Source organism: Monomorium pharaonis, chromosome 2 (assembly GCF_013373865.1).
Source record: "Monomorium pharaonis isolate MP-MQ-018 chromosome 2, ASM1337386v2, whole genome shotgun sequence".
Taxonomy (NCBI): domain Eukaryota; kingdom Metazoa; phylum Arthropoda; class Insecta; order Hymenoptera; family Formicidae; genus Monomorium; species Monomorium pharaonis.
This window is the reverse complement of record NC_050468.1, coordinates 3945120-3958823: the sequence shown is the minus strand read 5'-3', so window position 1 is coordinate 3958823 and position 13704 is coordinate 3945120. Positions and strand designations below refer to the sequence as shown.

At 32.4% G+C, this 13704-nt stretch overlaps 1 protein-coding gene and 1 long non-coding RNA gene across 4 annotated transcripts in view; one reads left to right on the top strand and one right to left on the bottom strand.

Annotated features, from left to right (window-relative positions):
* Positions 1-2085: 2085 nt before the first annotated feature.
* LOC118644345 overlaps positions 2086-13704 on the bottom strand; it is a 96613-nt gene continuing 84994 nt past the window's right edge. Inside the window, exons 1-3 of one of the 3 annotated variants that reach the window (XM_036282728.1) lie at positions 10117-10384; positions 5507-5633; positions 2086-5226 (exon numbers count right to left, since the gene is read on the bottom strand). In XM_036282728.1, the coding sequence (XP_036138621.1) occupies positions 3756-5000 (1245 nt within the window). In that variant the 5' untranslated portion in view covers positions 5001-5226; positions 5507-5633; positions 10117-10384 and the 3' untranslated portion in view covers positions 2086-3755. Of the gene's footprint in view, positions 5227-5506; positions 5842-10116; positions 10385-13704 lie in introns of those variants that run through there. The other 2 variants (XM_036282727.1, XM_036282726.1) reach the window with 2 other exon arrangements.
* LOC118644346 lies at positions 5977-9790 on the top strand. Its single transcript, XR_004962159.1, has 6 exons — positions 5977-6289; positions 6592-6767; positions 8764-8817; positions 8906-9163; positions 9244-9418; positions 9509-9790. It is a non-coding gene; the product is annotated as an uncharacterized LOC118644346 (long non-coding RNA).

The window sequence follows — 13704 nt, the reverse complement described above, 5'->3', positions numbered from 1 at the left end:
ATTACTATGGTAAGTAGTAAACGCGGGCCAAGAAGAAATTATGAAAATTTTTATTATGTTTTTTATCAAATTACGACAATATTTACACTACTTAATATATGATATAATTCTCTGAAATTTCTTTTTACAGTTCGTGGTTACTATCATAAATAATAAAATCATACATAATTTTACTACAAAATTTTCTCCGTGTAAATTTACGAATATATGAATTTATTAAATGTTTGAAAACTTATAAACAATATTTATTTAATTTAAGAAAATTTTAGTGTGAAATGTTTGTGTGTGTGTGTGTGTGTGTGTGTGTGTGTGTGTGTGTGTGTGTGTGTGTGTGTGTGTGTGTGTGTGGAGGGGGGGATACATACATACACGAGCTAAAGAATAATCACTTTGTGACAGGAAAATGATTATTCCTTAATTCAAGAATTGGTTTGTAATTTGTGTGTAATTTGTGTGTGTGTGTGTGTGTGTGTGTATGTGTGTGTACATACGCAAAAATGTTAAACATTATTTGTTTTATGTAAAGTGTGGTGTTTATTATCAACAGAATACTCTTTTCAGTCATTAAAGATAAAATAATTATTTAAAAAAATACAATTAAAAGTAAATAATTGATTTTTTTTAAACTAGAATCATATTTTTTACGTGTACGTGTATAGTAATCAGCGTAAATAGTAATAGTGATATAAAATCGCGGAACTAAGGCATAATCATTTTCCTGTCACGAAGTGATTATTCTTTAGCTCGCGTATGTATGTACAAGGATTAATTTTATTAAAAATATAAATATCCTAGTTATTCAATTTTTAATTAAGAATATAAAGTTGAAACAAACATTTTATTTGGTTGTCATTTCCATTTTAATCGATAAAATTTTCTAATGTTTTTTGAAGAAGCATAAATTTTGTTTCGAGCATATGATAACAGCTTCTTTTAAAATTTATAATGACCGTTTACGACGTTTAAGACTATCATCAAAAAAATATTTTTTATTAAAAATAATTGTTATTTATTAAAAAAATAAATTTAGTAATCACTTCTTTAAGCATTAAAACTGATATTTTTTGTACACATGTATGTACACGTACACACATACTTTTTGTCGTTAGAACATTTTATTTTCATTAAAAAACGTAAGGAACTATCATAACTCAAATGGAGAATTTAGCGTTACGCGTCTCTTGTGCGTAGCCATTGTCGCTTGTTGTAACAACTCCCCCCGTGCGCCTAGCAATCTCAAGGTTCAAGCGCTGGGGAGGGGCGGCCGCCGCGGCCGGGCGCTCAGCACGCTTGCATTTGCCGGTAGGCCGGGCTAATACAGAAAATTTTACAAGTCACTAACTTGTTAACTATTGCGAAAATGGAAAAACGGTAAGGACTTTTCTGTTCAGTTTCGTGCGCTCTACCTGCTCATAAACATCCCATAAAAAAATACCAGACACCCTGTATATAATCGAACTTTTCTAGATACTAAAATATCATCGAAAGAATAATGCTTTTTTTAATTAAAGCTAAATAGATAATTGCAACTTTTTACATATAAGTACTTTCCCCAGAGAACATTACGACGTCTTAAAGACGTCTAAAAGACGTCTTATATTTCTATAAGACGTCTTATAAAACTATCAAAAAGACGTCTTTTAGACATCTTTAAGACGTCTTATGACCCGATTTAAGACGTTTTTGAGACGTCTGAAAGATGTCTAATTTTTTTTATTTATGACGTTTTATAGACGTTCTATTTTTGTCAAATTTATGACGTTTTGTCTTATATAAAAATTATTTTAGACATTTCTGGCGAAAAAATTTCTACGAAATTCTAAAAAACTACAAAAATTTACAAAAGTGTTCCAATCCGAGCATTTTTTTGTAGTTTCTACAGAAAAATGCTAAATTTGAAACACACTTTTGTAAATTTTTGTAGTTCTTCAGAATTTTGTAGAAAATTTTTCCGCCAAGAATTCCAAAAGCTAGGTTTATTATTTTTTACTTTTAATTATTTTAAATAGAATACTTTATACTTATATTTTATTATTTTTATTTTATTATTATAAAAAATTTTTTTATGAATAAAAAATTTTATATTATATATTTCAATTTTATTTCATGTTTTCGTGATTGGAAATTACAGAATTTTACAGAGATACTGGATTCAGTCACATTTTACAGCACTTAAGCGCAACACTATTATCATCCGGTTTATTAATTGTCAAACTGTTGTCAGAAACGTTGTCAGAAAGGTTAATTATTTCCAATAACAGTCTACACACGCGATACGTATGAGAGTTAAAAAATTGTGTTTTATTAACGTACACATTCGGCTGCATTACACAGCAAACCGGGACAAAACGTCCTAATACACACGCGATACGTGCGAGAGTTCAAAAAATTGATACGGGATAAGCACGTCGATCAACTTGATCGCATCACACGGCACTACGGCAGATTTGGTTATGTGCGTCATTCGACGTCTTAAAAACGTTTTTTTAAGACGTCGTAAAGACGTTTAAATGGCGTCTCAAATAAGATGTCTTAAAAAAAGACGTACTTTAGACGTCTTAAGAGAGACGTCTAAAATAAGACGATTTTAAGACGTCATAAAGACGTCTTTTGGTAAAGTCTCAAAGATGTCGCTTTTAAGACGTCTTAAAGATGTCTTTTAGACATGCGTGTTGTCTGGAAGGCTACCGGGGCCCAGTGCTCTGCCGTTGCATAAGAATTGCTGCGAGACCCTGCGAGCTCGCGTCCGTGTGTAGTTCCGTTTCCGCGTCGGGGTTATATACACCCAATACCGGATACGTTATCAATTCTTTCTTAAGCATTTAGAATGTCTCCAAGCATGCTTTATCAAATTGAAACTCTTTAGACTTTTTGGTTAAATTATAAAGAGGTCACGCTTTCTCCGCGTAGTTTCGAATAAATTTTCTATCCGTTAAACCTAAAAATTGTTGAACTTCGATAACGTTTCTGGACACTGGAAAATTTCTAATAGCCTCTGTATGATGAGGGCTTCCCTTTTCCAAGATAGAATATCCCAAATACTGAATTTGTTTTCGCAAAAATTGGCTTTTCTCGTAGTTAAGTTCGAAATTATATTTCTTCAATATCAACAACGTTTCTTTTAAGGTAGCGAGGTTCTCTTCAACTGTGTTTGAAGCAATCATAATATCATCAATGTACACAATGACTTTATCCTTCCGTATGAGCGGTTGAAGAATATTTATGAACCTCTTTTGAAACTCGGCCGGTGACTCACAAAACGGAAGCCTCGTGTACTCATATTGCCCATCCGGGGTCGCAAACGCAAAATATTTGGTGTCATCCGGGTGTACCTTGATCTGATGAAATCCGTCCTTCAGATCTATCAGGGTAAATACCCTCTTGTTCCCAAGGCGAAGCAGGCATTCTTCTATTAAGGGGAACGGATAATATTGTTTTGAAACTCTTGAATTTAACGGCCTAAGATCGACGCAAAGTCGTACCGTTCCATTACGTTTTTGTACCGGGACCACCCGCGCACAATACGGTGAATTACTGGGTCGTATAATATTTTTATCAAGTAAATCATCTACAATAGTTCTAATCTGTTTCCGCTGTTCCCACGCGAACCTTCGCGGCGCATACGCATACGTAGATTTATCTCGCAAATTTACTCGCACGAAATAATCGTCTTCTGTTTCCGAAATATCCAAATTTTCGATCTCTAAAATTAACTCTTTTAATTTCGCTTTACTATTATCGTCGAAATCTATATGCTAGTCGTCAACCTTCGATGCCAGGCTTTTAGAAACCTCGCAAACATTGAATTTTGACAACAACTGTAATTGCTCCTCGCTCTCAGCTAGATGTGGTTTGTATACAATGGTTATTTTCTCTTTTCGCAAGAAATCACGTCCAATGATGATAGCATTCGTGAATTCCTTGCCCTTAAAAATTTGCAATTCAATATTGAATAATTGACCAGGCCATTGCTCGAACTCAATTCGTGTTTTAACTACGCCGCACGTATCGATCGGCAGATTGTTCAACGCCGTGAACTTCCGCTTAGAACTAATTATCGTGGCTCGATCTCGCGATACAAACTTCCGGAAAATATCTTCCCGCACGAAAGAGACGGGGCTATCCGTATCAATTAACGCGCTTATATTACACTTTACATTACTTATTAAAGTTACGTTAATCGGATTGTTGCAGGTCGTAAGCTGTTTCTCTCGCTCCTGGACCGCTGCTACTGGCTGCACTGCCTCTCCCTTTGACTCCTCATCCTCTTCATGAGATGATTCGCCTACCTCCACTGCTGATACCTTTGCTTGTGACGCTGCCTCTGTCTTAACGCCTAGTTTCGTCTGGAGTTGAAGGCACTCCGACTTATAGTGTGCTGTCTTTCTACACTGATAGCAGGTAATGTCTGTTAATTTAACGTCCTTTTTATTTTCACCTTTAGCTTTACTTCTATCAATGCTCCTGCAGTCTTTTGATACGTGACCCCTCCGGCCGCATTTCTTGCAGTGTTCCTGATTCTTCACGTTTCTGTCAGTTGCACCTGTTATTCTTCTAGTCACATCCGCTGTCGCTGTGATATGCCGCATTTCTTCGATAAATTCCTCAACGGTTTTCGTCTTCAAAGCCGCTGCGGCTACCCTTAACGAGTGAAACGTAATCCCTCCGATCAGAAGATTAAGTACGTCTTCCGTCGGTAAATTCATGTTATGCAGCAAGGACAGCTTGTCAATCGCGTAGCTCCGAAATGATTCTTGCGTAGCATTGCATTTCCGCGCTTCCACCCTTTGCATTAACACGGTAAAAGGAATTTTACTCGCGGACGTTTTCCTCATCACTGCTTGTAGCTCCGTCCATGTCTCTGCCCTCCTTCCTGGCTGGGAGAGATACCATTTCTTTGCCTCTTTTCTCAATGTGCTGGCTGCCGCCAGGAGTGGAAAGGAGTGAGATCGTCCGGCACTCTGTGTATCCGGGCCATCTGATTTACTTGTTGGATCCATATGTCCACATTTTCATCCTCGCTTCCATCAAAGTCCGGCAACTGTTTCGCCAACAGCGGCACCATGCTGAGTGATGGCATAGAGGAGCTCGAGGAGGAGCGCGACACTACGTCTCTCCCGCTCGCCGCTAAAGCGTCAGGGCCGGTAGAAATTGTCCGTACTGGCGAAAAACCAAAAGCTCCCCCGAGGGGTTGCTCCGTATCATCCCAGACAGCACACGGATATCCTAACGGATATGTTAGTTAATAATAAATAATAACATTTATTGAGAATCAATGTTTAATTAAAATATTATATTAGGTTTTGAAATAATACCGTTATGATAGAAACTTGATAGACAAAATAAATATTTGTAAATAAAATAATCTCTTTAATATTACTTTAGACAATACTTTAAAAATACATGATTGTGTTATATAATTACTATTTTAATGAAGTTAATAATCTTACCATACATTAAAAACAGATTATTTTTAATTGTAATAATCAAATTATTTATGTCGTACTTTTTAGGTTACCTGCTACAAACTCACGGAACTCGCAACTCGCAACTTGCTCGTGATGATTTGGCTATCCCAGCTAACCTTAGATATTCCTAAAATATTCCGTTTGTATCCCGAAACTGCCGTATATCTGGAATGAGAGAAGAATGTTCACAGAGTCATCAAATGTCCCCTATAATATTTGGAATAGTGTATAAATATTATATGTACATAAGATAAAAATATTCATAGAATATATAATGGGACATATGTAGAATATTCGAGGAATTGTTACGAATAAACCATCATGCGCATGTACGCATCTCCCTATTTGTGCGCGCGCAACAGCTACTACATCGGTAATTGGTTCATAAACACGACGTCAGCGTTCACGCTTCTACAGGTTTGTATTGCGCATGAATATCGACGCCTGATTGGCTGAGTGTGTGCACGTGATACGGGCTTATACGGAACGCAGCCTGTGTACGTACGTACAGCCATCATTATCATTGATCATTGCATTGCATTACATCGTGCACTGCATGCAGTGAACGTGTTGATTAGCTGTTACCCTGTTAAAACAGTACATGAAATCCATGTTGTTTTCATGTGGAATCTACGTTTTTACATAGATTTTACGTAGATTCAATGTGGATATCATGTACTGTTTTACTGGGTGGTGCTGGTTATTTGATAATATAAAGCGACGAAATCGACCGTGTGTGGAAAAAGTGATTCATAAAAGCTCAGGGATTCTTTACACAGCATACTGTTTATTAAGTTTGCAGCACGATTCGACCTCTTTCCGTAAGTAAATTTATTAATATTTCCATTTATGTATATCCCCTATATATATATCTATAAAACATGATGCATACCTACACGTACATACACACGTACACTAATATACAACGCATACACATGCAGTTATTACAAACGTTTAAACAAAAATTGAAAAAATTAATTTTGATTTTAAAGAATAAAATGTTATCTTTTTAATTAATGAACAATTTAATAGTATTGATTTCAGAAGCATCTTTTTCTAAATTGACTTCTTTTTGTAAATAATTTATGTTGTTTTCATGTGAAATCCACGTTTTTTTATACAGATTCTACACAGATTCAACATGGATATCGTATACTGTTTTACTGGGTGCTGGTTGTATGATAATATAAAGCTCGTAGAGAGATCGACCGTGTGTGGAAAGAGTGATTCTTCAAAGCTCAGGGATTCTTTACACAGTATACTGTCTATTAAGTTTGCAGCAAGATTCGACCTCTTTCCGTAAGTAAATTTATTCATATTTCCATTTATGTATATCCTATATATATCCATAAAACATGATGCATACCTACACGTACATACACACGTACTAATACACAACACATACACATGCAGTTATTACAAACGTTTAAATAAAAATTGAAAAAATTAAGTCTGATCTTAAAGAAAAAAATGTTATCTTTTTAATTGGGTTTAAGATTATTGGTTATAATTATTCGATTTAGGGGGGGGGGGAATTTATTATATATTTAATATTAGGAAGTTTTAATATGATAAAAATTGTTTTTATTACTTTATTTTTTAATTTTATGATATTATGAAATAAAATATTAATATTTTATTATAATATATGTTATTTAGTTAGTTTTATAATTTTATTTATATATATATAATAATTAATGAGCAATTTAATAGTATTGATTTCAGAAGCATCTTTTTCTGAATTTACTTTTTCCCATAAATAATTTATTTTATGGTAAACATATTTCAATCAAAGGATAAAATTTAATTTGCCAGTAAATAAGAATCAATGGTAAATTATTTTGGACGACCCAACTGGCCACTTTATTGAATAGAAAAATGTTACCACGACGTTTCGATCCATATTTTGGGTTCTTTTTCAGTGAGATCTTTAATGTGGTGTGAAAAATTCAACCTAAAATAGAGTTATAAATAAGATTTGTACAACCATCCCGTTTGTCATGACTTATTGACTCCCTGCATGAATGCAGTCAATATTTGCGATGATGTTGCAATTTTCAAAGTAAAATACGTCAGTCTCCTGTGGGTTGCGTGTTGTATCGGACGTGTTTTAACCGTTATGACTTCTTTTTCAAAAAACTATTCTACATTGTTTTTCCCCTTTTTAAATGACTAATGTAAATGTATTTTCTTTTGACAATTGCAACATTATCGCAAATATTGACTGCATCCATGCAGGGACTCAATGATTCCAGTGACACACAAACATCTTTCAGCTTTATGATTTATCAGCATGTCATGACAAGGATGGTTGTACGAACGTTGATGATAACGTTGATAACGTTCTTCTGCAAAAAACTGATGAAATTTTGAGTAAATACACAAAATTATTGTTTATTAAAATTTAATCTAAAAAAATTTAATATATAAACTTTTGTACAAAATTGAAAAATAATTTATAATTTTACACATAATGCATAACTAATAATTTCAAAAAAATTTAAGTATACTATTTAAAATTATCAAGATTTTCTTAATTGTTAAATAGAAATTTTGTCTGTCGTACATATGATGGTATGTAATGATGGGATATATCAGAACATTAATTTTATAATAAGCTTCCATTAAAATATGACTTGTTTGACATAGATTTATACATAGTTTTGAAGAAGTGTACCAAAGTCGGCTTCTTTTTGGTATTTTTTAAAACAAGTACTATATTTTTAAAAATAACTTTGAAACAAAGCTAAAAAAGATTTAAAAAGTAACAAACTAGAAAGTGTTTTCTAATAATGTTTTTATAATACTGTTTCATATTTTGTAATAATTAATGTTTTCGCGAGACGACGACGTGTGAAAAAGTAAGCTCCAAAATCGACATATCATAGGTTAATGTTAACTTTTGTTTTGCTTTGTATATTTCACCTTGATCACACTGTATAAAAAAATAACAGTTTATATTTACATCTCGTAATAAATAAGAGTATGAATGTATGGATTTTTTTATCATTAATTATTAAATCAAAATTACGAACTGCATTTTAATTTGTATAAAAAAATTTAATTTTTTACTTATTTTTAATTAGTCACGAAAGAATATTGTTGACGTTATACTTCAATTATTTTTAGAAAAAATAAAAATGAACGCCATCAAGTTTGTGTGTGTATGATGGCTCGTATTTGAATTATATATATATATATATATATATATATATATATATATATTTATATTTATATTTATATTTATACATTTACACTTTTTATTATTACTTCAAACTGTGGTATTTTATTACAGATAAAGTAGGAAAGACCGCGTGTGAAGTGGAGAGAAAACGAAAACTTATCACTAGTGAGTTATTAATACAATATAAATTATGTATTTTAGTTACAATGATGTAGAATTGTACAATAACAATTTGTACTTTTTAATATTGTAGATCTGGATTTGAAGGAAATAAATTTAAATGGATTGATACAAATTTTGAAGAAACTTTCAATTCAAATATTAGTTGTTGATCGGAAGAAAACTAAGATTTTGACGGAAGTACAGGAAGAATTACGTCGAATCAGAATAAGGAAAGACAGAATTGGAAACAAATGAGTTTGACATTACAAATACATTGCCACTAGCCACTGAGCAATAAATATTAGAAATGGAGCGCTTTTTATTGCACAAAAGAAATTAAAATTAACTGGTAAGGTCACAAAACAATATAAAAAATATATAGTTCCTATATTTATGTATTTCTATATAAAATCTGTTAATTACTTTCAGCGCCAGATGTTACAAGAAATTGGTGGTTCCAATCCAACGGAAATGACCCGCAAAATTATGAGTACACTCTTTACTCTTGAATTGTGTACAAAATAAAAAATTGTGTACACATTCAAAGGTAAAAGAACAAATAAAAATTACTTCAGTACTTTAAGCATCTGCAAAGTTATAGAAAGTAAGTAATTATAAAATTATTAATAACATAATATGTGTGTGTATGTGTGTAATAACGTGAATAATAACATGTGTATTATTATTTTTATAGAAGTCGTAATAAAAGACAACACAACTATAACAGAAATAAACAAAGTAATAGAAAATTGGCTTATTAGAGCGAAGGACAAACTTTTGCGTAAAAAAACACACGCTTTAGCACAAAGTAATAACACAAGAGATGAATAAAAATCAACAAGATGGATATTTATGTGTCTGTGATTTTTTAGGATTAAGCATAATTTTTATTCTAAGTTACTTATGCCTTAAAAAAATATATATATGTACAAATATATAAACATGTATGCATAATTAATAAATAATTGGATTGAAAGAATTTTAAATTATTTATAAACAGCCATAGATTTAGATTAGACAATACATTAAACTCTTATTTTTCTTTCCAATTCCACGTTACGTTTTATGTTCTATTTATAAGATATTTTTATTTATAGAATATTTTAAGAATGACCAGTGAATGTGCGTATAAACATTCTGGGAATGTGCACAAAAGCCGGGAGATAAGAGAGGACATTTGATGATTCCTATGATATTCCATGGAAATTTTGGGAAGGATACGAATATCTATGGAATATATTTTTGGAACATTGGGGATACTTTTAGAATATTTGGGGAATAATTAAGGTTTGCTGGGTATACCGGACAGCATTGAGTTGTCACGAATCATGATGATAGTAGATGGTTGTGCTTATCATATATTTCGGTCCTAGAGAAAATTACTCGGATAGCCATTATCGTAAACACCCTTTGTCTCTGCCTGATTGATCAATTCGCTAATATATTCCACCACAAATTCTTTTTTAACGAGAATGATGATAATGCTTAACGAAAATGATGGTGCTCGGCCGACGCTCGCTTGCTCGTAGGCTCTGACCTACGTACGTAAACAGAACGGTTAGGCCGAAGGCAGAGAACGAGACGTAGGTGTCGCAGTCGTAGTCGTAGGGTAAGGCAGAGAAAAACGTAAGTTGTACATGTCGTATACTATTCTAGACTCTAGAATAGTAGTATATTACGACTTACGTTTTTCTCTGCCTTACCCTACGACTACGACTACGGCACCTACGTCTCGTTCTCTGCCTTCGGCCTTACGTGTACACGGTAGCAGTGACGAATTCTAGACGTATAATTACAGATGGTAATAGACGACAACGAAGTGTACGCGGATTACGACGAAAGTCTCGATAAAAAACAGCAACGAAATTAGAGATTGCAGCAACGGAAACAATCAAAGCCTACGAGCAAGCCAGCGTCGGCCGAGCACCATCATTTTTGTTAAAGGCGAGTTTGTGATGGAATATATTGGCGAATTGATCAACAAGGCAGAGGCAAAGCCAATGGCACACAATGAGATTTTATACAGTCTACTCTGTAGCCTATGTATATATGTGTATATATATATATATATATATATATATATATATATATATGTGTGTGTGTGTATGTGTGTGTATAAACATAAAATTTAATTTCTGTTATAATTGACGAGTCACAATCATTTGTTGCCTAGACGAGATCACTCGCATGCTGCAGTCATTGTCTGCAATATAAAAAATATTTGTTCCACGGTAGATGTTAAACAATGGATACACACTATATATATGTGTGTGATAATTACAAAATACTTTAAACTGATTGTTTAATTAATATTATACGTATGATACTTATTTAATTAAAATTGTTTAATGTATAATCTATCGAAAGAATAATATAATTGGTTAAATAAATATTTATATTTATATATTTTATTCTATTTTTATCCTTTTATTTAATCTAAAATTTAATTTTGAATGCCGCTTTTTATCACGTCCATAGGACGTCCATGAACATCCATAGGACGTCCATAGAACGTCCATAGGACATCTATAGAACGTCTATCGGACATATTTTACGGATATAGCATGTCCACCAGTTTCATAAACCAATATCCCATGGACGTCCATAGAATGTCCAAAGGACGTAAAACGGATGTCCTATGAATATCCTCAATATTCATTAAGGACATCTTATGGATGTCGTTAGGATATCCGTGTGCTGTCTTAGAGCATGGACTGCGCCATCCCTTTTATATTCCCATGCAAAAGTGGGTCCAGAAAAAAGTGAGATAGTTCCCGCCAATTAGCTCTGTCTTTGTTTATGAATCTGATTGGTTAAGTGTCGGTCGCTCAGGAACGTAGATACTGAAATGTGGTACATACCCCAGTGAACACATTTTATAGCGGCAATATAACATTTGAAGTTACATGTAATTTAATATTGTTATTCTTGTGATATGTAGGTGCTATATGATATGGAAATAATTTGTTACGTAATATTTGTTATACGCAAGTGATATAGCTGTTATACATCGTTTTGGTGTTACAGTTATTCGACAAAAATTGTATAATCGTAACATAACACGTTCGTATCAATGTTATTACGGAACGATGCGTCGTAGTTGACTCAGAAATCAGACAACATTATAACATCCTGAATGACAGATCTATTTAATAATAAAAAAAATTATTATAAAGATAATGTTTGCAAAATTAACGGTTTGTCTACAATTACTGCGCACAAAAAATGCACAAAATCTGAATTCATCATATGCTGAACAAAAACAGAATAATAAATGTATACTATTCAATTTTTCTTAGAATTATAATCTATATAGTTAACCATCTAATTAATCATTTGAACGCTTCAAAGATTAGTGCTAAATAGATCGCAATTTCCATCAAATTATTAAGGTTATGGAAAAAGATAAATTTAACAATGAAATTAATAAGTGAATAAATTAATGTTATTTATTTTAATATGTTTTGCAAAATTTAATTGCTTTTATAAAAAATAATATAGTTGCGTCAGTTTATAACACATAGGTATATGTAGACAATGACAAGTACCCATATCGATGAGTCAAATTGGCGTAGCAAGTAGAGTACAAGGTTCGTCATCTTAAGGTCCCGGGTTCAAACCTAGCAGCGGCAAGTAAGAATAAAATAAAAAATAACATAATTTAAATTTAATTAATTAATAAAAATTTATCCTAAATTTAGTATGTGCTGTTGATAAAAATAATTTTAAAAAAATTTTTATTTTATTTTATTTTTTTTGTAACTGTTGTGTGATGGTTAGATAATATGTAATTATAACATGTTATATTGTTGAGTCGGAAATTGTAACTTACATGTAAGTTACGTGTAATTTCAGAGTAATGTAACCTGTTATATTCGGTTACATTGCTGTTACATTGCTACTATATTACTGTGTTCACTGGGACGTTATCCTTTTTATAATAAGAAGGTTAAATTAATAATTATGTTTTTAAAAATAAATAAACATGGGGTATACGTGTTTTATATGTAAATGGACAAACCACAAGGAGCTGCGAAGATCTTTCCATCTGTAATTATTAATTAAACATTAAATATGCATTGCTGTTAATAAAGATGACAGACAAAAGTGGTTGGATATTATAGGACAAAGTAACACAGTAATAGGTAAACGGACAGCTCTTTGTATGCTGCATTTTGAAGAGAACTGTTTTCGATATGGAAATTTTGGTGGGAAAAAATTCTAAAAACGGGAAGTTGTCCATCATTATATTTGAGAGAAAGAGATATAATTCATATAATAATCGATATAAAAAAATCTTTTATTATTATATTTTAATTATTTTTTGTATCAAAGCTTCGATGGATGTAAGCTTTTGTAGTGAAGCAAATACAGAAACAGTTCAACAAACTGATCTAAATGAGATAAAAAGGTATTTAGCATTAAGGTATTAAAGACTTTTCAAGATATTTAATTTTTATTAAAACGTTCCTGAAAATTGATTCTATTTTATTTCGATCTGTATTTCAATTCTAATCTATTACTTGTTCTAACCCAGTGAACACAATAATATAGTAGCAGTGTAACAGCAATGTAACCGAATATAACACCCAGATAGCACAAGGACATCCACTGTATGTCCAATGGATATCCGCTTCTGGACATTCGGACGTCCATTAAGAGTCCAAATAAGGTCCGTCGGACATTCGATGGACGTCCATAGGATATACGTTTGGCACAACTTTGTACGTTCATAGAAAATCCTTTAACGGACGTCCATGGGATATACGTTTGTCACAATTTCGGACATTTACAAAAAGTTTGAAATAAACTAAATTTTGGACCTATTATGATTTGATTATTTCTTTTGGGCCTTTTTCAATTAAAGGGCTTACTGCAATAGTGGGTTAA